This window comes from Symphalangus syndactylus, chromosome 6, assembly GCF_028878055.3.
Source record: "Symphalangus syndactylus isolate Jambi chromosome 6, NHGRI_mSymSyn1-v2.1_pri, whole genome shotgun sequence".
In the NCBI taxonomy this organism is placed as follows: domain Eukaryota; kingdom Metazoa; phylum Chordata; class Mammalia; order Primates; family Hylobatidae; genus Symphalangus; species Symphalangus syndactylus.
In genome coordinates this window covers 146,869,854-146,896,727 of record NC_072428.2, presented here as the reverse complement: position 1 = coordinate 146,896,727, position 26,874 = coordinate 146,869,854, and the positions used below count along the sequence as shown (strand labels likewise).

The following is a 26,874-nucleotide window of genomic DNA, read 5'->3' as shown; positions in this document are numbered from 1 at the left end:
CACCAGAAAGAACCACAACCAGTGAGGTGCCTGCTGAAGGCCACAAGACCACAGAACGGGCAGTGGAAGAAAGTGGCTGTGTCCACAGGACCAGTTACAGGAACGAGGACCATCAATGCCTGGAGTATTTCCTCCTTATTTTGTGACCAATATTTGTCATATATAATCTATGCATGTCATATTTAAGCACATATCAGTTTTCTTCCCTCTCTTATCCTCTTATGTAATATACACATATTGCCTATTAAGTTACCCCGTATCAAGGAGAACCGTAAACATCCCAGGAGAACGTGACCTTCGCTGGGCAAGGGGCTAGTGCACTTTTGGTTGTCTGCAGGATAGTGGATCATGTTAGGTGGCTGTGACCTTGTTCTTGTCCTCACTTGACAATTAAGCCCTGGGTTAAGGAAATGCATATGGGTGCCAAGTTGACAAGAGATGGACATGTGGTTGATTTCATGTTCAGGTTGACTGGGCCATGCACAGAGTTCCCAAATATTGAGCCAAAAATCCTTCCGGGTGATTCTGGATGAGATTAGCATTTGGATCAGGAGACTGGTAAAGCAGCTTGCCTCCCTAATGTGGATGGGCCTCAACCAATCAGTTGAGGGCCTGGGATCCCCACCCCACACCACCCCACCCCGGGGGAGGAGACTGCTCCAGCCCTGACAGGTTTTCCTGGCTAGCCTCCACAGTGGTGAGGGTTAGTCATGAGCACCTTCCTTGTAATACACGTTTCACCCCCAGTGGCAGTTTCTCTAGACTCACGCAGATTCTGCAAAGCAAAACATGTACGCTCATCTCTTTAGAAGCATCTTTAAATGGGTCTTCAAACCTTAACTTCATATCCTGAGGTACAAACACTACTTGAAACAGACTGCATTAGGATTTAACTCTTGAGGACTAAGTTCTGATTTTTTATCTTGCCCAAATTCCTACCTAAAGGGCCTGGGGAGTCATGCCCTACAAACCATTTGAAATTGTCCTGCAAAGCCATCCTTTGTGGGGGAAAATGTGCATCTGTGAACAGTCTATTAACATGGCTAGATCTTTTTCTTCCAGACCCTCCCAATCCTGAAGAGATTAACTGGAAGTCTAGCACATGTTAAAGGTCTGAAAAGGAAACATTTGCCATCTATTGTCTCTAAGGGCAGCCACTATAAGACTTCAAAGGAACCTTCATCTCCACAATCTTTTATCTTAACCTGAACATTTTTTTTCTATGATCCCAGGTCTTTAGACAAACTCAACCAATTGTCAACCAGAAAATGTTTTCATTCACCAACAGTCTGGAAGTCCCCCTGCTTTGAGCTGTCCTGCCTTTCTGGGCCAAAACAATGTATTTCTTTTTGTTTGTTTGTTTTTTTCCCAAGACGGAGTCTTGCTCTGTCGCCCAGGCTGGAGTGCAGTGGCACGATCTTGGCTCACTGCAATCTCTGCCTCCCGGGTCAAGCAGTTCTCCTGCCTCAGCCTCCCAAGTAGCTGGGATTACAGGCGCCTGCCACCCCGCCTGGCTAATTCTTTTATTTTTAGTAGAGGTAGGTTTCACCATGTTGGCCAGGCTGGTCTGGAACTCCTGACCTCAAGCGATCCATCCGCCTCGGCCTCCCAAAGTGCAGGGATTACAGGTATAATCTGATTGATGTCTCATACCTCCCTATAATGTATAAACCAAGCTGCACCCTGACCACTTGGACACATGTTCTCGGGACTCCTGAGGCTGTATCACCAGCATGGTCACTTATATTTGGCTCAGAATATATCTCTTCAAATATTTTACAGAGTTTGACTCTTTTCTGCGACACTCTTTCCATTTCAATGTTCTGGGCATCGTATAGCAAGAGCTTCTTTAAAACTTTGCAATATCATGCTATTCCCTGAGGAATACTAAGACCAATGCATTAAGGGGCCCATAACATTAACGATACACTAAACTGACAATCTAAAGAACAGTCACAAATTTATGACCAAAAAAATATATATATACAATGAATTTAACAGTGTGAGAAAACTGACAAGACACATGTAACAAACATTTACACACATACAAACTTAAAGAAGAACACTGAGGAAGTGGAGAACATGTTTTAAACCCACACATTTTCTCTGAGCTTTACCAAGCATGAGAACCTGATGGAACAGGAACAGCTTAACAACAAAGCGAAGGGGATTCCCACCAACCGCATTCATCTCACAGCAGCACCAGTGCAGGGCAGCACTAAGCTCGCCCTTCCTCAGCACACTCCCGCCCACGGCCCAGGAGAGGCCTGCTGTCATGATTTCAGGACTCACTGTCAATTCCCCAAGTGCACAGAAAAGCTGGAACAAAAAAATGACAGCAAAACAAAACTGAAAAAGCATCATGGCTATTTCAAACAAAGGAAAATTTCACTCTCTCCTGAAGTTCCAAAGCTAAAACCTAGATAGCCGCCCTCAAAAGGGAGAAACACTTGAGATTCAAAAGGTAAGCATGAAAGACATAGACTTCCTCTGCTCTCCCAACTCCTCTCAAAACCAGGCACTCATTTATTACAACTCACATGTTTTGAACGGTGTCACTCACATTTTCAGAAGTAGCAAACAACATAACTGTTAGGAATCTGGAATACAATATGCAATGGGAGCAAATGAAGAACACGGCCAGAGTTCCGCCCTGACCTGCACACCCTGAGAACAGGGCTTCAGTGTTTCTCTCCACTGCTGAACCAGTACCTAGAATAGTGCCTGGCACTAAATGGCAGGCATGCCATATTTGTTAAATGAACACCACCATTTTCGGCTTCCCATATAATTGTTTTTTATTACAAGTATAATTTCTAGTTACATCCTAGGTCTGGTTAGAGTAATCTGTTTCCAAAAGTTACAAAAATCTATCGAAGTCAAAGAATCCACAATACACTGGAATCAAATTATTCTATTTCAAATGCAAAAGGGCCGACATGAGATGAGGAACACTGGCGTCAGGAGGAATGGGCCTCTTCCCAACCACAGTCCTCATTCCTCAGGGAAGAAACCACCAGAACAGCAGCAGGCTCCAGGCTCTTTTCTGAGCCCTACTCGCATATGGCTGATACATCTTTCCTCCACCATCACACCTTCCACCTCACTGTGCCCCTACACTATCATACTTCCTATAAATGCTGGTACTCCCTAACCCTGTCAAAGCCCAACACAGTATCAGCTCTGTCTGCAGCCTCAACTTTAAACCACTCTTCCTACATCTTGCACCTGCAGTCCCAGAGCATCTCCTCCTGGGAGCACTAGGGATACGGCAACTATCTCAATCTCTGGAGTCGTCCACAAGTTCACCAGGGACCAAAATCCCACTGGAAACAGATGATGCGAAAACCCACAAACCTACAAAGGACTCAGGCAACGTCTTGCTCAGGTGACTGTCATGCCAACAATGTGAATCAAACACTATACAAAGACCTGCTGGGGGACCAACACCACAAAATACAAGGGAGGAAACCACCACAGAAACACTGCCCACAAACTCTCATGGCATGGCTCAAGCCCTGTAGAGGGGTAGCCAGAGCCTCAGTTCTCACAGCAGAGAAAATTCTCAAAATGACCGTTTCCAGGAACCATTTCCTCTCCCTATTTAAGGAAGGAGGTCAGAGGAAACAAAGGTCCTGAAATGACCAAGTACGCACCAAAAAACAGCACAAAAGAAGCTGCAGGCCACTAACATGGCACCCATCCTCACTACCCAGGATAATTTTCAGTAGAAATGAAGGGCCTGGCACGGTGGCTCAGGCCTGTAATCCCAGCACTTTGGGAGGCCAAGGTGGGCAGATCACCTGAGCTCAGGAGTTAGAGACCAGCCTGACCAACATGGAGAAACCCTGTCTCTCCTAAAAATACAAAATTAGCTGGGAGCGGTGGTACATGTCTGTAATCCCAGCTACTTGGGAGGCTGAGGCAGGAGAATCACTTGAACCCGGGATACGGGTTGCAGTGAGCCGAGATCACGCCACTGCACTCCAGCTGGGCGACAGGATGAGACTCCATCTCAAAAAAATGAGATACTTCCAAAAAACAGCTCCATCTCAGCACGAGGGTTCTCAAATATGCACACAACCATACATGAGTTTGGCATGTTCTCCAAGAAACTCTCACCAGGTGAGAGGAAGAGCGTGTGGGGACGCCGGGCGGGACTGCCCACTGCTTCACGACCATGTGAAATTACACATAAGGATGATTCCAACAACTTTAGCCGGAAACCAGTCTCGTACATCACGGTTTCATTTTTTAACCTTTCTTTCTTAAATTTTTAGAGATGGCATCTCATTATTTTTCCCAAGCTGGACTCGAACTCCTGGGCTCAAGGCATCTCCTACCTCAGCCTCCCCAGCAGCTGACATTACAGGGATGCACCACCATGCCCGGCTTAGTATGTGATGTTTTTATGTGTATTTAAAAAGACTCCTTAACTTCTTCTAAGTGACCTGTGTGTAGGTGTGCATGTGTATGAACTCTGTCCTAAAGTAATCAAAGAACACTCATTACAAACAAACTGCTGTAGCGCCGTGTAATGACAGTGGGTCCAGGTCACCAGCACACACTGATCCAATCTGCTGTGCCACTCCCATGCCTGTACTTGACCCCTAACTTCTAGCTCTCATTAACATGTCTAACTTTGGCCAAGCATGGTGGCTCACACCTGTAATCCCAGCACTTCGGGAGGCCGAGGCGGGCAGATCACCTGAGGTCAGAAGTTCGAGAACTCCGTCTCTACTAAAAATACAAAAATTAGCCAGGTGTGGTGGTGGGCACCTGAAATCTCAGCTACTTGGGAGGCTGAGGCAAGAGAATGCTTGAACCTGGGAGGCGGAGGTTGCAGTAAGCTGAGACTGTGCCACCGCACTCCAGCCTGGGTGACAGAGCAAAACTCCGTCTCGGAGCGAGGGGTGAGGGCACATGTCTAACTTTAAAAGTTCCTCCTTCTTTCACCTTTCAAAATTTGCTGCTTGGCTGTGAATTTCAAAGACTAGCACAAAAATCCACCCGTTAGAAATATGATGTTAAAGTGGTTGAATCATGGCCCCCAAAAAAGATACTAGAGTCCTAATCCCCAGTACCTGTGAATGTGACCTTACTGGGAACAGGCTCTTTGTAGATTAACAAGTTAAGATGAAATCATTACAGTGGGCACTAATCCAATACAAATGATGTCCTTATAAAAAGGGGGAACTTGTGGCTGGGCACAGTGGCTCCTGCCTGTGATCAGTTACTTGGGAGGCTGAGGAAGGAAGACTGCTTGAGCCTAGTGGTTCGAGGCCAGCCTAGGCAACACAATGAAACCCGTCTCAAACATTAAATCCAATGGACACAGAGACAGACACAGAGGAGATGATGTCAACATCGGATAGGACATCTGTCTGCAAACACAGGGAGAAGAACAGCTGGAGAAGGGCCTGGAGCAGGATGGGATACACCTCAGCCTCAGAGGCAACCAGCCCTGCAACACCTGGGTCTCTCACGGCCAGCCTCCAGGACTGGGAGATGATACATTTTGGTAGTTTAAGCCCCTGGTTTGTGGTACGGATCAAACTCAAGGCTGTCTTCAGGGTTGTGCTCTGGCTTCTAGGGAAAGAGCCTACGAGACGCCCGGCCTGTGCTTCAGGGCTGCCACCTCCCTCTCTTGCTTCTTCAGTTCTATCTCCAAGGCAGCTGAGGTGGTCTGACCAAGGACAGTATCAAGGCACTAGAGGAAACCATTGTATTCTAGATACACAGTCAGTCCAGCTCAGGCAGCTCCTTGACACTTAATGGTGGTGCCAGCGGCGCCCCAGCTCTGGCCCGCTGTGCTCCTCACTTAGCAGCTCCTCGCACTCCTCACTGAGCTCCTCTGCATCTCCAGGGCTGGCCCCGTCCTCGCTGGATATGAGCCCCAGCTCCTCGCTGAGGGCTCGCCCAGGCCCCAGTTACATCCTGTGCAGGCCTCATCCTCACTAGAGAGCGCCAGGTCCTCGCTGGATATCATCACATCCAAGGCCTCACTGTTCTCTTCACCAGGGCTGTCTGTGGCCTCCTCCACCCCAGGCAGTTCTACTAACTCCTCACTAGGCTCCAAGTCCTCACTGGCCACTTCCTCAAACCCTGGGAGAGTAAAATGACTGACTCACTATCATCATTTAATCACAGGTCAGAAAGGCAGGTTACTCTCCTCAATGCACTCATTTTTCCTCCAGGAAGTCTGCTTTCCTTGGTTCTACATACCACAGGATTCCTCCCCTATTGCTACAGAGCATCATTCATACCACAGTGATGCTTTACAAACGAAAAACTTGTTGCACTGCTAAAATAAAAGGCCTCTCTGGAAACCTTGAAGGTTAGCTTTGGTTTTCCAAGAATATAAATAAAAATGTGAAGTTAAACCCACAGGCTTTTCCCAGATGGTAATGCCTGCTATGACTAATGGGATCAAAAGGCACTATTATCAGGTATGCTTTCTTTCCTATCTTCGAACATCATTTCACTGAGCAATAGGGTCCTCTAATAATAAAATAAAGAGATCATCTTAACTCAAATAGGTCCACTGCCTATTAATAAACTTTTCCAATTAACATTTTGACAAGAGCTCATTTTCATGTGCTCTACATTCTGGAAATTTCAACAGTCACCTAGCCTCAGCAGTTTTGATTGTACCCCTCCAATTCAGAGGCAGCATTCCTTCCAGGCTGGTGTTAGAATCCGCCTCCACGACCTCTCCTGGGAGGGCTTCTGCTGTAAAGGACGGGTTCCACACCGCAGGCCCAAGTCTCCTCGGCCACAGCGTGACAATGAGCACTGCCTGGTGCTCAGGCACAGAGCTGCATACCGTGTGTCCAACACCCGGCACCCCTTCACCCTTCCCCACCTACCATGAGGGAGGTCTGAATTACAGCAGGGGTTCTGCATTCTGATAAACGTAAAGTGCAGCTCGGAAATACCTTACAGTAGATTTTAAACTACTTTTTTGTCACATGGAAAGTACACCAGGTCTAGTAAATATGATTTATCAACAGCGGTCCCCAACCTTTTTGGCACCAGGGACTGGTTTCATGGAAGACAATTCTTCCACACAGCGGGTGGTGGGTTGGGGTAGGGGGATGGTTTCAGATACTGGATTCTGATGAGGAACGCGCAACCTAGGTCCCTCGCCTGTGCAGTTCACAATAGGGTCTGTGCCCTTATGAGACTCCAATGCTGCCACTGAGCTGACAGGAGGTGGGGCTCAGGCAGTAACGCTTGCCTGCCTGCCCGCCGCTCACCTCCTGTTCCTAACAGGCCAGCTCGTAACAGGCCACAGACCAGGGTGTTGACCCCTGAACTACATCATTAATAAGCAGAGATCCCTCTGGCTCTGCATCCACACCCTTCTACACTAAACATACCGCCAGCAGGCTGCACAGTGACTACATACATATAGTAGCCAAGGAGCAGCAGCTTCCCCTGTGTGTAAATCCTGAGAGCCTGAAAATGGAAGTCATCTAGAACACCTACAAGAACGCAATGAACAAGTATCACTGCCACACTAATCATGGGAAACACAGGGTCTTAAAATAGGTCTGTATGTAAAATGGAGCATTTAACAGTGCAGCATTTCAGTAAGACTAGCACCTCTCTCCTTGGACTAGGGGTAAAAACTCACATATTCACTCATATCTAATTAAATCTCTGTATCTTCTTTACAAGTAATTGCTCTATGGATTGGTGTATCAGATTATTTTCCCCAAGGAAAACAAAAATTGGCTACAATTCAGTCACTAAGGGACCCTTCCCCTTTGAATTAAAAAAAAAAAAAATAATGCTAAGAAAGGACCGTTTAATCATAATGTTAAGAAGGGGCCTGTTTAATAATAATGTTAAGAAAGGCCCATTTAATAATAATGTTAAGAAAGGGCCCGTTTAATAATAATGTTAAGAAAAGGCCGTTTAATCATAATGTTAAGAAGGGGCCCATTTAATAATAATGTTAAGAAAGGGCCCGTTTAATAATAATGTCAAGAAAGGCCCATTTAATAATAATGTTAAGAAAGGGCCGTTTAATCATAGTGTTAAGAAAGGCCCATTTAATAATAACGTTAAGAAAGGGCCCGTTTAATAATGTTAAGAAAGGCCCATTTAATAATAATGTTAAGAAAGGGCCTGTTTAATAATAATGTTAAGAAAGGCCCATTTAATAAAAATGTTAAGAAAGGGCCCGTTTAATCATAATGTTAAGAAGGGGCCTGTTTAATAATAATGTTAAGAAAGGCCTGTTTAATCATAACGTTAAGAAGGGCCTGTTGAAGACGCCCGGTCTCAGACGTCACGAGGACAGCCTGTTTCACCTCGTGTGCCCTAGAAGAGAAGCCATGGTGTTGGAAGAGTGGGCCTTCTTCCTCGCTTGGTCTCCACGAGAATCACGGATCAGAACACAGGACTTCAACCCCAACACTGCCCTGTCCTGCAAAGCAACAAATGCAGTTTGCTGAAGGCTAAAGCACGCAAAGGTCATTTTTAAGACAGAGATCAATCCGTAAATTATTTTTCTTAAAGAAATATTTCTTGCCTGTGAGGGTCGATGAAGGATGGATGTAAACATGGTTCTTTCTTGAGCTGTTTCTGCTGATGGCAACAGTGATTACAGCAAATGCACTTAAACGATGAGCAGACCAGTCTCCCGGTGCCCTAATCTGAAATCCCCTGCTTAGCTTCAGTTTCCCTGAAAATGCTAGAGGCCACTGACTGTCCTTCCTCCCTCAGAAAGGGGCTTTCTTCAAGCCAGCCAGCCCATAGTAAGGTGTAAGAACAACCTCTTTGAATCCCCATTTGAGATACACTGAAGAACTGCACCATGCAAAAGGCCCAAGACCTACCAGACATGAGAGTGATTCTGCTTCTTCGTGCCTGCGGCAGGCAGGAACTCCACGTGTCTCCCCTATGTTATCTGTAGACACAACTGCTCTTCTCTTTCCCTCCTCGGGGTTGCAGGTGGTGTTCAGTTTCTTCACCCATGCTCCAGGCAACGAAGGAGGTAAACACACAATGTGTTTCCTTCTCAGTAAGTCAAAAGACAAAAACAGCTACAGGAGTACATGTTTAATCCTGACCTCTCAGGTCACCCAGCGCATCACTCAGAAAGTCCCAGTGGTTGAGAAGGCTCTAACAGGAGACAGCTAAGAAAAGTGCCTGACCCAAACTGTGCCCAAGACATACACCAAAGCCTAGGACCAGGCATCAAGACTCAGATGCCGCTGATGAGAAATCCACTTTCCTACAATCAAACAGCAGCTGTAACAGCGCTGTCTCCCTTAACAAAACCATTCTGTCAAGCAAAGGCCTCTGCAGTCTTGCTCCAGAGGTGCCTTTCTGCAAACTCTGAACAAGTCCTCACACACAGTGTCTACGGATAAAGGTCTTGCCAACAGTACTATGATGCTTAATGATTTTAACAGGAATATGATGTGACAAATTCACACACAAATAGGTTGTTCAATGGGAAACAACATTTCCAAGACACCAGCACCCATGCCCTTACCACTGTTTCATCTGAGGGCAAAAGCAAGTTAATTACGGCCATACACAACAAACAAAAAAAATACATTAAACCCTTTATTAATTTTTCAAGTTGTAACTTAACACAAATTTTCAAAGAGGAAGAAGAGAAAAGATTTTACAGCTCCTGTGCTGCTTTTTTTCAGACAGGGTCTTGCTCTGTCACCCAAGCTGGAGTGCAGTGGCCCAATCTCGACCTCCCAGGCTCAAGCAAATCCTCCCACCTCAGCCTCCCAAGTAGCTGGGACCACAGGCACAGGCCACCATGCACAGCTAATTTTTTGTATTTTTTTGTTGTTGTTGTTGAGACAGGGTTTCACCATGTTGTTCAGGCTAGTACAATGCTGCTTTAAACACAAAGTTTCATGACAAAATACAACTTTTTTTTTTTTTTGAGACGGGAGTTTCACTCTTGTTGCCTAGGCAACAATGCAATGGCACGATCTCAGTTCACCGCAAGCTCTGCCTCCTGGGTTCAAGTGATTCTCCTGCCTCAGACTCCCAAGTAGCTGGGATTACAGGCATGCGCCACCATGCCCAGCTAATTTTGTATTTTAGTAGAGATGTAGCTTCTCCATGCTGGTAAGGCTGGTGTTGAACTCCTGACCTCAGGTGATCTGCCCGCCTCAGCCTCCCAAAGTGCTGGGATTACAGGCATGAGCCACCATGCCCAGCCTAAAATACAATGTTAATTCAACAGAAAGGCCATACTAAGCCCTCACTTGGGTCATGGACACACACCAAGTCAACCCACATGATTAACTTACCAAAGAAGTCAAATGAAAATGGGTCCCTTCCACCAAAAAATTCCCTGAAGACATCATCTGGGTTACGGAATGTGAAGCCAAATTCAAATGGACTGTCAAAATGACTTCCACCTGCACAAATACAACACAGCTTTTAGTTTATGCATTTTGGTGTTCTGTAGGCAAAGAATTCTTTGTTGACAGAACATTATACAAATCATGATCTAATAAAAACAAAAATATTTCATAAACCTGAAGTTCTCTATAATTCAAAACATGAGCCCTGTACTGACACAACGTGAGCGTGCCCAGCGCTGATGGCATATGAGTGCAGCAGTGGCCCCTTCAACACTACTTTTCACCATCTCTAAATCCGTGATCGGCATATAACATGTAACATTACACACCATTTTTATGATTTGTTACGAAGGTTTATGAAGACCAAGAGTATCTGCATCAACTTTGACAACTGCCTTCCTGGAGCCACAGAAGCTGCCGCGTGGCCCCAGTAGGTTTGGAGCAATAATTTCCCAACACCCCTGGGGAGGCTGGTGACAGCCCAGTGACCATGGGAACTTTTGGAGACAAAGTCTACGCTCTTCAAGGTCATTATTTTAGCTTTTCAGGAAAATCTGCTCTTTAAACCCTTAGGATATTTTGACATAACGTCAAGTGCTGATCTAAGGCTGTATGTTCACAATATATTGCAGTATGGTTACAAATTGTTCCTATCTATAAAAAGCACATCAACATATACTTCTAGTCTCACAAAAAGATTTTTAAATGCTATCAATTTCTCTGTCCTCTCCCTAATTTATTTCGCTTTCTACGTTGCATCTCTATTTACTGATACAAAATCGACTCTGACCAAGAGACTCGTGATTTACAAACAACTTACTTGCCAAGACCTTTTGTCTTCAAAGAAAAAACTCATGTACTTACCTCCTCCTCCACCATTTAATCCTTCTTTGCCATATTTGTCATAGATGTCCCGTTTCTTAGCTAAAAATTTAAAGAAAACTCGGTAAGGCCAAGTTCCTTTTAAACCCTTAATTCAATAGATAAGGTATTTCCCAAGTTGTAAATCGGTTTTCAATGTTTTACAATTGAATTTCAAGGAGTATGGCCACCCTTTCTTTAAAACAAAACGAAGCAACAGGGAAAACTTTCTGTGGCTCTCTCCTGAAAAACAATTCAAAAAAAATTCAGTATGTTGAATTTTTACAAGTTATTACAAATATTTAAGTATTTACAGCCGGGCACAGCAGCTCACACCTGTAATCCCACCACTTTGGGAGGCCAAGGTGGGCAGATCACCTGAGGTCAGGAGTTTGAGACCAGCCTGGCCAATACAGTGAAACCGCATCTCTTGTAAAAATACAATAATTAGCCAGGCACGGTGACAGGCACTTCTAATCCCAGCTACTCAGGAGGCTGAGGCAGGAGAACAGCTTGAACCCGGGAGGTGGAGGTTGTGGTGAGCCAAGATCATGCCATTGCACTCCAGCCTGGGCAACAAGAGCAGGGGGGAAAAAAAAACTTAGCCGGGCACAGTGGCTCACACCTGTAATCCCAGCACTTTCGGAGGCCAAGAAGGGAGGATCACCTGAGGTCAGGAGTTCGAGGGCAGCCTGGCCAACACGGAAAAACCCAGTCTCTACTAAAAATACAAAATTAGCCACGCATGGTGGCGCATGCCTGTGATCCTAGCTACGCAGGGGACTGAGGCAGGAGAACTGCTTGAACCCAGGAGGCAGAGGTTGCAGTGAACCGAGATCGCACCACTGCACTCCAGCCTAGGCAACAAGAGCAAAACTCCATCTCAAAAAAAAAAAAAATTTTTTTTTTCTTTATTCCATTAGATCATTTCTTTCACTCTACTGCCCACAGAGCCCAGGCATGCTACATTAAAATCACATGACCAAGTACAAGATTATTCCAACCACAGAAGTGCACCATTTTACTACAAAAACCCAATCAGAGGACCATATCTGCAGCACAAAAACAAACATGCCAGGGCCTAGGCAACTGGAAGAAAGTAGATGTGCCAGAAAGGCGCCAACCTAACACCCTACAGGCTCATTCACCCTCGAAGCAGACCACCCGGATGCAAGGCCTGGGGCTAGCGTGCCAGTCTTCACTGACAGTCTTCACACTTACACTCCAAATGCTACTTATATCCCAGAACAAAAACAATGACATTAGAAGCACCGGTACTTCTGACATGACACCATCTGCGTTCCTCAAAAAATCTCAGGCTGGATGCAGTGGCTAACGCCTATAATCCCAACACAACACTTCGCGTGGGTAAGGCAGGTGGATTACTTAAGCCCAGGAGTTCAAGACCAGCCTGGGCAACACGGCAAAATCCCACCTTTAAACACAATACAAAAGAGTTAGCTGGGCACAGTGGCACCCACCCGTGGTCCCAGTTACTCAGGAAGCCGAGATGGGAGAATCGCTTGATCCTGGAAGGTCAAGACTGCAGCGAACTGTGATCGTGCCACTACATTCCAGCCTGGGCAACAGAGTGAGACCCCTTCTCAATTTTTAAAAAGTAAAAGAAAATCTCACATCCCACAAAATGGGAAAACAGGCTTAGAAACAAACCACTTGCAAGCAGGTTCAGGCAGCCAGTGCCATGGCAAGAACAATGACCATGTTTTGAAGACAACTCCAGCTGGCACTGAAGGCTGCCTAAAAGGACATGAAAAACACACCCCATACACCTCCCAAAAGAACCAAGCGACTTTTCAGTGTGGTAGTTTACAGCTGCTCTATCAAATATGAAGCTTCATTTTGGTCCTCACTTTTCCTAATGTTACTAGTCCCTAAAATCCTGAATCTGGCAATACTGAATTAGCACACCAACAACAAGGGCCGAAGACCAAGATGGCAACACTGAGGCCTGTGCCCTCCTGTCACTCCAGCACACAAATCCAAGGGAACAAGCCTGGTGCAATGGTGCTTGGAATTGAGGAGAGGACCATCATCTCAACCCAGGAGTTCAAGGCCTCCCTGGGAAATATAGCAAGACCCTCTCTCTTTTTAAAAAAAAAAAAAAAAACTTTCCAATGAATAAGCTCAACAGTTCAAGACCTTAAATGCCACATTTCAAGAAGATTTCAAATATCAGTGTTTTTATGTCTTTTCATATTTTTTGAAGTAAAACGTCAGGGATTTCCTCTAAAACAAAGGGGGTGGGCCACAGTGTCACCAGAGAAAGCAAAGCTGGTGGTGTCCTGGTAGCTGTTGAAGGTGGCAAGCTTACACTGGGTTCCTTCTGATTGGTTTTTTTGTTTGGTTTGGTTTTTGGAGACAGTCTCGCACTGTCGCCCAGGCTGGAGTGCAGTGGCGCAATCTCGGCTCACTGCAACCTCTGCCTCAAATTGGGTTCTTTAAAAAAGAAAAAAAAAATTTTTGTTGTAAATAAGGGCCAATTACCTGACCATATGCAGATACACTTAACCTAACCAAGTGCCCACTTCCAGGGTTCAGTTAGTCCATCCCTAACCTTGAAAATGCCTCGGGCTTTGCTCGCAACAGGCCACCAAGCACTGCAGCAGACAGGGGCACTGTGTGGCTTTCCAGTTCTGTCACTGTTCCCCTACCCCAGGCCCCATGCAGAGCCTTTACTTCCCCATGGAACCCCAACTGCATCTAGGTGACACCTGACCTCTGACCCCTCACCAATTTGTGAACTAGGCCAATGGATGTGAACTAGGCCAATGGATCTGACTTCCAGTAACATACAACACCTCTGCTCCAGACCTAGGAGGGGAAGACAGGCCTGAAATGTGAAATCTAAATTTTAGCTGCATGTTCCATCCGCTCTTTTTGGGAACTAACGACATCCTCTCAAGTAGTAAAGCTGACTCCACTGGCATGGTATTGTATAAGCCAGTGGGGGTGAGCAAGGTCAGAATGATCACACACAACGGGGGCAGGCACACCACATGCACAGTGACCTGAGTCCCACAACCTCTTCTCTCCCCGGTTCCTCAAAGCCAGGATGTCTAGTCCTGTTTTAAAACAGCCATCCTAAGAGAAACTGCTAGAAGCCCTGGTGCTCCTCAGCACTCGTGGTTACCTAAATCAATTCAAATCTTCACGAGAAAAGTAAAAACCTCTCCGAAGGGCCCAAAATCCAGTAGGCATCAAAAACAAGTCACTTGAGTCCATACTGTGCTACCCTGAGGAGGATCCCAACACCCACTCCGCACTCCAGCATGCCCGCTCAGGGTCCTTCAGCAGCTCGCAGTCACTCACCATCTGACAGCACTTCATATGCCTCCGCTACTTGCTTGAATTTTCTCTCTGCTTCTTCTTTATTCTCGGGATTTTTATCTGGATGCCACTTCAGTGCCAGTTTTCGATATCTTGGAAAGAATAAAGGATATTGATCACATTCTAAATCCAGAAATCAACTATGCTTTTGAAACAAACATTAACCACGAGAATGGCTTCAGAGCTGCCAACTGGTGAGATGAATACTGGTTTTAATTGTAAAATCTCCCTTTTCTAATGAAATACACAAAGTTCTAAAATCCAGATAGCCAGGAATAGTGGCGTGCAGCCAGATAGACCCAGCTACTCCAGAGGCTGAGGCGTGACAACTGCTTGAGGCCAGGAGTTCAAGGCTACAGTGAGCTATGATCACACCACTGCAGTCCCGACTGGGCGACAGAACAAGACCGTCTCAAAATTAAAATTGTAAAAATATTCATTAAAATTTTAGAAACAAAATCCTGATAACATAATACAAACGAACCTCTAGAGAGAGAAAAATGAACATCACAGTGTCCACAACATGGACTGACAGTGACAAGACTGAGCAAGTACATGAAGTAAAGGAGAAAGGCCAGGCGTGGTGGCTCACGCCTGTAATCCCAGCACTTTGGGAGGTGGGCGGATCACCTGAGGTCGGGAGTTCGAGACCAGCCTGGCCAACATGGAGAAACCCCAACGCTACTAAAAATACAAAATTAGCCAGGCGTGGTGGGGCATGACTCTAATCCCAGCTACTCAGGAGGCTGCGACAGGAGAATCACTGGAACCCGGGAGGCAGAGGCTGTGGTGAGTCAAGATCGCACCATTGCACTCCAGCCTGGGCAACAAGAGCGAAACTCCTTCTCAAAAAATGTTTAAAAAGGGAAAAAAAAGGCCTGGGTCACTGAGCAACAAGATCCAACATCACCATTCATATCCTTCCATGTTCTGATTCCCAGGACCCTACTTCCTCAGCCAGCCCACTACTTAGCTCATCTGTGTGCCAAAGGTGAGTCACCTGCCACCAAACAGGCCAGGATCTCAGAATCTTTCAAACACCCTCTGTGCCAGATTCAAGATCTAAACAGAGTTAAAACACTGACTTCTACAAAGATTCTATAACCAAGGTCATATTCTGTTGCAGAGTTCCAATTGACCAAATAATTGCATGCTATTTAAATACAAAAAAAAGACCAGGTGCAGCGGCTCACACCTGTAATCCCAGCACTCTGGCAGGCCGAGGCGGGTGGATCACCTGAGGTCAGGAGTTCAAGACCAACCTGGCCAACATGGCGTAACCCCATCTCTACTAAAAATACAAAAAGCCGGACATGAAGGTGCGCACCTGTAATCCCAGCTACTCAGGAGGCTGAGACAGAAGAACTGCTAGAACCCAGGACGGAGAGGCTGCAGTGAGCCAACATCGTGCCACTGAACTCCACGCTATTGACAGAGCGAGCCTCCAGCGCAACATGAATACATGAATGAATGACTGAATGAATGAATACAAAAAAATCCTCTAGTCTAATTAGCAAAACCTAAGCAGCATATATTCAAAAGGAGGGTAATGTTAAAAAAGAGAAGCAGCATACCCCTCAAAATCTCAGACTAGTATACTAATCTGACAGTGCTTTTAACACTTGGTAAGTTATTACTGTAAAGCTGTTGTGGCTCAATTTAACTTACAACATGTTCAACAAAACCTTGGCTTAACCATACTAAAATCTGATTAAAGCTGGAGTCCAGAATACTTAACAGTAATTTATGTCACTGTGGACCTAAATAAACATGTAGCAGCCGGGCGCGGTGGCTCACGCCTATAATTCCAGCGCTTTGGGAGGCTGAGGCAGGCGGATCACGAGGTCAAGAGATTGAGACCATCCTGGCCAACATGGTGAAACCCCCTCTATTAAAAATATAAAAATTAGCTGGGCGTCGTGGCAGGCGCCTGTAGTCCCACCTACTCGGGAGGCTAAGGCAAAAGAATCGCCTGAACCCGGGAGGCAAAGGTTGCAGTGAGCCGAGCACGCCATTGAACTCCAGCCTGGGCAACGCGGCGAGACACCGTCTCAAAAAAAAAAAAAAAAAACACGTAGCAGTGGATCAAATAACCCTAAATGTGCAGAAATCCTCAATCAAAAGTAACAGACCATACAAAAGACAAGAGAAAAATGATTACTGTGCAGTACTACCCACCATCTAGTGTTCATATGAAAACTTGGTAATGGATGAGAGCAGGACAAGATTCAACTGTGTATGCCCCAGTCATACACTACTAAAATATTTAAAAATCAAGGTGTAATACAACATGATATGCAAGTGTCAACAGTGCCAAATGACTTTGAATGTTGGCCTTCAGATCTGTTGGACCTGCACACCAGTACTTCAGCACCAAGGAAGGAAGGCCCATGGTGTGTGATTCAAACACAGGAAGAGTCTGGTATCTCAGGAGAGATGCGTAACAGGTGGCAGCCACAGACCTTTAGGTCCTCAAACAAAAACTGTCAACACACACAAAGCCAAGGGTATCCAAAATACTGTTCTAACAGCATGCACCCCATAGCTATCATTCTGCTCATTTTTAAAAGTCAGCATTTATACAACTGTACACTCAGGAGTGCAGGAAATCTCACTGCTTTTATAGGTAACAGCCTTTTCTAAATTCCTACTTCAGCGTCATGCTAGAGACACTCAGCAACCTGTATGTTCTCAGAAATAACTAAAACCAATCTACTCTCTAATGACGGCTATCATAAAGGTATGTAATTTCCATCATTACTGAAAATACTGTACACATAATATGATTATCCACTGATAAGGTTTGGCTGTGTCCCCACCCAAATCTCAACTTGACTTGTAACTCCCAGAACTCCCAGGTGTTATGCGAGGGACCGGGCGGGGGCGGGGGGGGGGGGGGGGGGGGGGGGGCGGTAACTGAATCACGGGGACTAGCCTTTCCTGTGCTATTCTCCTGATAATAAGCCTCACAAGACCTGATGGGTTTATAAGGGGTTTCCGCTTTTGCTTCTTCCTCATTCTCTTGCTGTCACCATGTAAGAAGTGTCTTTCACCCTCCTCCATGATTGTAAGACCTCCCCAGCCATGTGGAACTGTAAGTCAAATTAAACCTCCTTTTCTTCCCAGTCTCGGGTATGTCTTTATCAGCAGGGTAAAAACAGACTAATACATCCATTAACTTATTCAAGAGGAGTAAAGTATTCCCAGCTGTCTTCGTTCTATAATCTGTCAAGTATTACTGGCTGTTAACACTATTGATAAGAATAGTGTGAGCCTAAAGTGTGCATGCAGCACAGGCTTCCTCACAGTGTGGGAAACCTCACTCCACTGGTCACAGCATCTGGGCCTGCCTGACCTCTCCTCAGTGGACTGCTTCTACTAGGTTCCTCGGCAGAGGTTTCAAATAATCTTCAGGCAACGTCAGCCATCCTGACTTGGCTTTTTTGAGACAGGGTCTCAGCTTGGTTGCCCAAGCTGGAGTGCAGTGGCAAGAACATGGTTCACTGCAGCCTCAACCTCCTGGGCTCCAGCAATTCTCCTGCCTCAGCCTCTGGAGCACCTGGGACTACAGGCATATGCCACCACACCCAACTATTATTATTATTATCTTTTTTTTTTTAGTCAAGACAGTATCTCATTTTGTTGCCCAGGCTGGTCTCAAACCCCTGGGCTCGAGTGACCCTCCCACCTAGGCCTCTCGAAGTGCTGGGATTAGCGGTGTGAGCCACTTGCCTGGCCGTAATTTAGCATTTTAAAATGAACTATGTCAGCTACGCACAGTGGCTCACATCTATAATCGCAGCAATCTGGGAGGCCAAGGCGAGAGAATTGCTTGAGCCCAGGAGTTTGAGACCAGCCTGAGCAACATATTGAGACTCTGTATTTTTATTAAAATTTAAAAATTAACCAAAATGAACTATTTGGCCCCAAAAAAAGTTAATTCTATCTTCAGACCCACTAAGTCTAGCAGTATAGACTTCGTTATTTATTAACAATTTTTTTAAAGTTGGTTCCAACTATTCCAGGCTCACTGCTCTCTAGCTATGTTAAAATCTAACAATCTGTTTCATGACGTCTTTGCTGTATACTCTACATTCACCGTTAACACCTTATTAATTAAACAGACTAAGGTTACCATGAGAGCCTTCTGTGGCTGGAAACTGCCATCCTCACACTGGCCAGGCCCTGGTCACACAGATGCAGGTATAACAGGCACCAGTGCAGTTCTCAAACTTTCATATGAATCAGAAGGGACTCCAATGGCATAGGCTGGAGCCCAACAATCACAACAAGAAAATTCGAGTGCTATGTACTCTGGGCCCCTACCTTGCAAAGGGGCACTCAAGAGTGCCAAGTCAGCTCCATTTTCAAAGTCCAATGTAAAAGATGTTTGGGATTATCTCGCATCCTCAGTGAAATAATCAGCGACTTCAGATATAAATCAAGTGACTGACTAGTGAAGAGCAAAGCCCAGGCCTAGACTGCAAATGCTCCTTGTTAACTGCTCTGTCAAATTAAACTATGTGCCATTCAAAGACTGGTATACTACATTAAAAGCCGTTTTCATAGGCAATAGAAGAAGTTATACTACTCAATTACCAATGTACCACTGTGAAAATGCATTATCTCAGAAACGAAATTACTTACGCCTTTTTAATATCCTCAGGTGAGGCATGTCTCTGCACGCCTAGAACTTCATAGTAATCCACCATGTTTTAAGAGATTGTTGGAATGGGTCCTGCAAGTAAAAACAGGTGGTCAGTGATGAGGCTGCTGGGGATGGGCAAGTCACAGTGGTGGGATGGGTCTGGAGAGGGAGGAAGGGGTGGTGTCACCTTAGCACCTACTGGCCTACAGAGAGAACTTCCACTAGAGCTAACCACTAGCCTGCTGGGCCAAGACCTTGTCTGGGAACTGGTTCCCAGATTCATGCCCTAAGACCGTTCTAGATATGGGGGAAAAAGCTCTGAAATAGCCTAATAATAGCCTAAACTAAATAAAAACAACAGGTGACTCTGAGGCAGAGACTCCGTGCCACTTGACCACTAGCTGACAAAGTCTGTCATGTGTTCCTAGACACGGTCTGTGCTCAGGGAATGTCAGTTACCTCTTTCATTCAATGCATTCCTGTGCCAGGCATCAGGCAAGACCACGGGGCTCCAAGGACAAACACATTGTCCCTGCCCTGAACCAACTTCACATGGGAACAATAGGAAGCCATCCTTCCACCATTCTGTCACCCACACAACGGAACAGCAAAAGCCCTCCCACACATCTCCCAAGAAAGAAAGACCTTTGACTACACAGTAGTTAGCGTAACTTTACCCTCTGGTTCCAAGCTCCCATCCATTCCTCTACCAAACAAATACAATATTGCCCTGTTGACCACACTAATTAGATAGTATCACTACCAACTGGAAGGTAGAAAACCAGCAGCAGAGATTCATTCCCTAAGTTCCCCTATGGATTATGTGGTTCAATCTTGTTACTTCCCCAGGCAGTAAAATGTACAATGAAACCCATTCTGCTTCTGCCAGCTCTAATGGAGGATGTAGCCTCTGGTCCCACAAGGAAGAACTACACACACACTGCTGCTTTAAGATGTGACGTTTCCTAACCAATTTACTTATTTAAATTTGACTGGCTAACCTACTCTATTAAACCAACGATCAAGAATCTGCATAGCCGGGCGCGGTGGCTCACACCTGTAATCCCCGTGCTTTAGGAGGCCGAGGGAGGTGGATCACTTGAGGTCAGGAGTTCGAGATCAGCTTGGCCAACATGGTGAAACCCCGTCTCTACTAAAAATACAAAAATTAGCCAGGTCTGGTGGTGCACGCTGGTAGTCCCAGCTACTCAGGAGGCTAAGGCAGAAGAATTGCTTGAACCCAGGTGGCAGAGATTGCAGTGAGCTGACATCGTGCCACTGGACTCCAGCCCATGCCACTGGACTCCAGCCCAGGCGACAGAACGAGACTGTCTCAAAAAAAAAAGAAAGAAAAAAAACAGTATCACGAAGCCACAAAGAAACATCTGTGGAACCTTCAACTCTTGGTTGTTGTTTTTTTAATTGAGACAGGGTCTCACTTTGTTGCTGATCTTGGTCTCAAACTCCTGGGCTCAAGAATTCCTCCCACCTCAGCCTCCCAAAGTGCTGGGACTGCAGGCATGAGCCACCAAACCTTGACCTAAAACTCTTGTTTTTATAGAAGTCCTTTAATCAAAAAAACAAAAAACTATGATGGAAATCAGGATCTATTTAGATGTATATAAACTACATTATCAATTCAACAGAATGACTAACATCAAACTTAGAAAAGAAATGTACATCTTCAAATACATGACAGCAAAGATTCTAGGTGTTAAGTTTAATATGCCAACTACAAAATATGGAATTTAGAGCATCAAAATGTTCTTTTTCTTAAGTAGATCTGTTCCCAGTATTTTTAAAATTACAACTTAGAAAAAAACTTGTATGGTTCCTATTTTCTTATAATTATTCCAATTTAACGTTATCAGTTTTGCTGGATACATAATAAAACAAAGATAAAATATTAATTGGAGAATGTGCCTAAGGGTATCCCACAGCACAGTTCTTTCCACTCCATTTGGAAATATTCAATATAAAATATTAGGGACTTTTTTATTTAATAAGTTACAAGGTAAGGAAAACCCAATTATGAAAGATTTCCTCCCTGGTAGTTAGAATGACATGGCAACATACAGGATTCAAGCCACACGAGTCCAACCAGTCTCTAGAGAAAAGACAGGAGTCGATTCCCGTAAGTAGGAACACCGCAATCTTCTTTCAGTAACTAAAAACCTGCCCATCAGTCACAGCACACAAGGCAGAGCAGCCAACAAGCAGCAGGAAAGCCAGCGTTTCTTCACGTCTCCCTCAACTCCCTTGGCTGAGTGACTACGTGAGGTTATTTTCACTCGAGCTCCAGTTTGCTGCCAAGGATCTGAGGTGGCATTTTGGCAGTGATGCCAGCGGCAGTACCTAGCAGAAACAGGGGGAAGCTGCTAATCCACTCTCACTAACAGAACAAGAGCAGAAATCTCAGTACCAATCTTCCCATGCCAGACACCTGGATCATCCCCTCTGAGCACTATATATAGCAAGAGGCCATTCAATGTGCCACACACCAAGCACACGTGCCCTCGCAAGTCCAAACAGCTCATCTTCTGTCTGCACTTGGGTGCCTGTGTTTGTGCATGTGGTGGTGGGAATGGGAGAAAGACACCCCCCCGAGGCAGCGAGCACAGAGGTGAGAACATGGGTGTGGGCAAGGGCCGCATGGCCAGCTGGGGAATGCTGTGATTTACTTCACCACCAAAAACACTCTCACTGAAAGCCTGCTCTGTCATGTACGTGCAGCATCCACTAACAGCACCCAGTATTCATGCAGCACTCCATCAAATGGCTAGTTTCCTTACCAAATGAAGGCTACCCTACAAAGAAAGCATAAAGGCAGTAATGAGGGCGACCCCCTGGAGTGGACGCCCTCACCTCCGCGCTCCTCCTGCGCCGCTTACCCTCAGCCGCTCCACTTCCTTGCCTGGACTCATCCCCCAGTCCTGCTGCAGCTCCCCACTGCCTGCCACTGGAGGCTCTTATTTAAGGTCAGTAGAAAACCCACAGCACCACCCACAGACGTTTCCCAGCTCTCCTCATCCAACTTCTCTCTCCATCTGCCTTCCATCACCAACTTTCACCCCTCCACTGGCCCACTGAAGAAAACTATGGGAACGCTAAAGGCTCAAGGCCAACTCTCATCCTACATGTGGGTTCTCATCCTTTCCCATTACATAAGTATCATTTACTTAGCAATGACTCCCAGATGTAAGCTCCAAGCTCAGGCCTCTCCTGGGCACTTCAGACACAAATAGACAGATGACTATTTGACACAGCCACTTCGATGTCCAGCAGACATCCTAAATAGAACACGACCAAAATTTAACTCTTCATCCTCCCCACCTCCTACATACCTGGTCTTTTTCTAGTAAATTCTACCTTGAGCTCCGAGGTGCCTGTGAAATGTTCACCTTCGCCAACATCACTACACTCAGCACACAGACACAAATAAATCACAAAGTTCTGTCGAGTCTACCTCTGAAATATCGGAAATTCATTCACTGTTCTTTATCTTCACCAGCATCATTATCCCTTACCCTGACCTTCGGCAGCCTCTAATTTCATCCTGCCCTGTGCTCCCAGAGATGTCAGCTTATAAATGTGCAGATATTGGCTGGGCACGGTGGCACACACCTGTAATCCCGGAACTTTGTGAGACCAAAGTGAGAGGATTCCTTGAGCCCAGGAGTTGGAGACCTGTTCGAGAGCATGCCACAGCACTCCAGCTTGGGTGAGAGTGAGACCTGTCTCCAAAAAAATGAAAACAAATTTTTTTAAAAAATTAAAACTAAAAATGAATAGCTGGGCGCAGTGGCTCACACCTGTAATCCCAGCACTTTGGGAGGCCAAGGTGGGTGGACCACCTGAGGTCGGGAGTTCCAGACCAGCCTGATCAACATGGAGCAACCTCGTCTCTACTAAAAATACAAAATTAGCCGGGCGTGGTGGCGCATGCCTGTAATCCCAGCTACTCAAGAGGCTGAGGCAGGAGAATCGCTTGAACCCAGGAAGCGGAGGTTGCGGTGAGCCGAGATCGTGCCATTGCACTCCAGCCTGGGCAACAAGAACAAAACTCCATCTCAAAAGAAACAAAAATGAATAAATGTATAGATTATTATCACAACACATACAATCTGTGGTCCTACCCTGGACAAAACCAGCTATAAAGGACAAGTCAATTCAGAATTAGATTGAAATAAAAATTTACTATACTGGCTAATGCTAGATCAAGCAAGAAAATTTAAAAAGCTATCCAAAAAATCACAGACTCAGACCAGGTGCAGTGGCTCACTCCTGTAATTCCAGCACTCTGGGAGGCCGAGGCAGGAGGACTGCTTGAGCCCAGGAGTTCAAGATCAGCCTGGGAAACACAGTGAGAACTCTGCGCAACAAAAAAAAATTTTAAGTAGCTGTGCGTGGTGGCATGTGTCTGTCATCCCAGCTACTCAGGAGGCTGAGGTGGGAGGATCACTTGGGCCAGGAAGGTCGTCAAGGCTGCAGTGAGTCATGACTGCACCATGGCATTCCAGCATAGGCAACAGAACGAGACCCTACCTCCCATGCAAGCACTAACCAGGCCCAACTTACCACACACACAAAAAAAACACACACACACATGCCCCTGGTCAAGAAAAACAAGGAGACAGACAACCTGTAACTAAGAATAAATGACAACTAAATACAATCTGGGTTCCTCGGATGGTTTCTAGAACAGGAAAAGGACATTAGCGGAAAAACAGGTAGAATATGAATAAACTCCACATTTAACAGTACTGTAGCGGTGTCAACTGCTTACTTTTGAGAAATTCACCATAGTTACCACAGTTACAGAAAGATTAAGGAAAGTTGGGTGAAGGGTATACAGGAAAATCCCTGTACTATCTTTACAACTTTTCTGTAAATCTAAAACTATTTCAAAATAAAGTTTAAAAAGTTCAAAAAGACGAAGCGTACGTCAGAAGGACACAGAAACCGAACTGGACCGGGTGTGGTAACTCACACCTGTAATCTCAACACTTTAGGAGCCCGAGGCAGACAAATTGCGTGAGCCCAGCAGAGACCAGCCTTGGCAACACGGCGAAACCCTGTCTCTACAAAAAATTTTAAAAATTAAAAAAAAAAATTGATAGGACAATTCCTGACCTTAACGAGAATGTGGGCTTCAAAGTGAACTGACTGAATTGAATTTAAAACCTACATTTAAAATTCTTGAGTTCATGTCACTCTAAAAAGCCAGCAAGCACTAAGAATCAAGGATTTACCACCCTGCCTTCCCCATACAGGGAAGCAGTAATGTTCACAGGAACTTGGAAGTGAACTGGGTGTTTACTGTAAACAAGCCGTGGTTCCCTGGAAAACTACCTACTCACTGTGGTTGCTTCCCCACCCTGTGAAGTGGGTGACATCCACTTCCATAGTTATTTATAGATGATGCTCTCCAAAGGAAGAAAGCCCTGGGCTCCATCTAGAACATCCTAAGTGCTATCTGCTTGGGATGAAGTAGAAAGGAACTAGTAATACACGGAGTGGATGGTCTCACACAATGAGGAAGTGGGAAGGAAAGAGAAAAGCAGGCAGCAGCGATGGGCACACAGAGAGCTGCCTGAGCACAGTCAGGAGAACTCATCTGCAGAGATGCCACACCCTCACCAGGGAGCCAGCAGGAACAGTCAAAGGACTTTGGCTCCAATCACCCCCACCCCCATTATCATACCACCTCATTCCACATTCAGCTGAATAAATATTGAGAGAGTCATCCACGATCAAACACACTGCATGATTAAGTAAAGCCTTCAGCAATACTGAAAATACTCCTAGCTTACTTGGAGTAAAAAAAAGTTTATATATATATACATACATACATATATATATATATATATTTTTTTTGAGACAGAGTCTTGCTCTGTTGCTAGAGTGGCACAATTTTGGCTCACTGCCACCTCCAACTCCCTGGTTCAAGCGACTTTCCTGTCACAGCCTCCGGAGTAGCTGAGATTACAGGTGCCCACCACTACGCCTAGCTAATTTTGATATTTTTAGTAGGGACGGGTTTCACCATGTTGGCCAGGATGGTCTCGATCTCCTGACCTCGTGATCCGCCCACCTCAGCCTCCCAAAGTGCTGGGATTACAGGCATGAGCCACAATTTGGAGTAAATATTTTAAACTGACAACGGTTTTGGTTTTTCTTTTTTCTTTTTTTTTTTGAGATAGTGTCTTGCTCTCTGACGCCAGGGCTGGAGTGCAGCGGCGCAATCTCGACTCACTGAAACCTCCCCGCCTCCCGGGTTCAAAGCAATTCTCCTGCCTCAGCCTCCCAACTAGCTGGGACTACAGGCATGTGCCACCACACCGACTAATTTTTTGTATTTTTTTTTTTTTTTAAGTAGACACAGGGTTTCACCATGTTGGCCAGGCTGGTTTCAAACTCCTGACCTCAGGTGATCCGTCCACCTGGGCCTCCCAAAGTGCTGCGATTACGGGCATACACCATATCCAGCCAAACAAGTTTTTTTGTTGTTTGTTTGTTTGTTTTTGAGACGGAGTCTCACTCTGTCGCCCAGGCTGGAGTGCAGTGGCGCAATCTCAGCTCACTGCAAGCTCCACCTCCGGGGTTCACGCCATTCTCCTGCCTCAGCCTCCTGAGTAGCTGGGGCTACAGGCATCCACCACCACACCTGGCTAATTTTTTTTTTTTGTATTTTTAGTACAGACAGGGTTTCACCATGCTGGCCAGGATGGTCTCATCTCCTGACCTTGTGATCCGCCCTCCTTGGCCTCCCAAAGTGCTGGGATTACAGGCGTGAGCCACCGCGCCCGGCCCACAACAGTTTTTTAATGGAGTTTTTGGTAAAACCATGAGTTGGGAGACTGTCAGGCTTAATTCTTCCAACTACTATTGACCTTTAACATTCTTTTCAAAGACTCAGAACAAAAACAGTGAGACAGTATTCAAAGACAGGATGGGTATGGTGGCTCAGGCTGAGGGGGGCGGATCACCTGAGGTAGAGAGTTCAAGACCAGCCTGACCAACATAGAGAAACTGTCTCTACTAAAAATACAAAATTAACTAGGCATGGTGGCACATTCCTATAATCCCAGCTACTCGGGAGGCTGAGGCAGGAGAATTGCTTGAACCTGGGAGGCGGAGGTTGCAGTAAGCTGAGATCGCGCCATCGCACTCCAGCCTGGCCAACAAGAACGAAACTCTGTCTCAAAAAAAAAAAAAAAAAGACTGGACAAAAGTTAAGCAGCTGGCTGGCTAACGTCTGGCATATGTTATTACAGAATCTCAGAATTAAAAAGTTGTTGTCTCTGGCCAGGTCTGGTGGCTAACACCTGTAACGCCAGCTAAGACTCGGGAGGCTGAGGCAGGAGACTCACTTGAACCTGGGAGGTAGTGGTTGCAGAGAGCCAAGATCGCACCACTGCACTCCAGCCTGGGAGACAGAATAAGACTCCATCTCAAAAAAAAAAAAAAAAAAAAAAAAGGTTGTTGTCTACAAGTACTTCGAGAAAAGTGCCATATCGGGCGTCTTCTTCAAATTCTTATAAATAAAAGGAACTTTATATCACCAAGTTCAAGCTCTGACTCATAAGGCATCCACACTTCAATAATCACTAATTAGTGCAACCTTTGTCTGTCTGAACAAACGCCAGTGACCGGAACTCATTA

The 26,874-nt window shown here is 45.6% G+C and overlaps 1 protein-coding gene across 5 annotated transcripts in view; it reads right to left on the bottom strand.

Moving 5' to 3' along the window:
• DNAJB6 (DnaJ heat shock protein family (Hsp40) member B6) overlaps positions 1 to 26,874 on the bottom strand; it is an 80,723-nt gene that overhangs the window by 39,917 nt on the left and 13,932 nt on the right. For 4 of the 5 annotated variants that reach the window (XM_055269706.2, XM_063641780.1, XM_055269707.2 and 1 more), the window contains exons 2-5: positions 19,209 to 19,299; positions 14,544 to 14,653; positions 11,217 to 11,276; positions 10,296 to 10,406 (exon numbers count right to left, since the gene is read on the bottom strand). In XM_055269706.2, the coding sequence (XP_055125681.1) occupies positions 10,296 to 10,406; positions 11,217 to 11,276; positions 14,544 to 14,653; positions 19,209 to 19,273 (346 nt within the window). In that variant the 5' untranslated portion in view covers positions 19,274 to 19,299. The remainder of the gene's footprint in view (positions 1 to 10,295; positions 10,407 to 11,216; positions 11,277 to 14,543; positions 14,654 to 19,208; positions 19,300 to 26,874) is intronic. The other variant, XM_063641781.1, reaches the window with a different exon arrangement.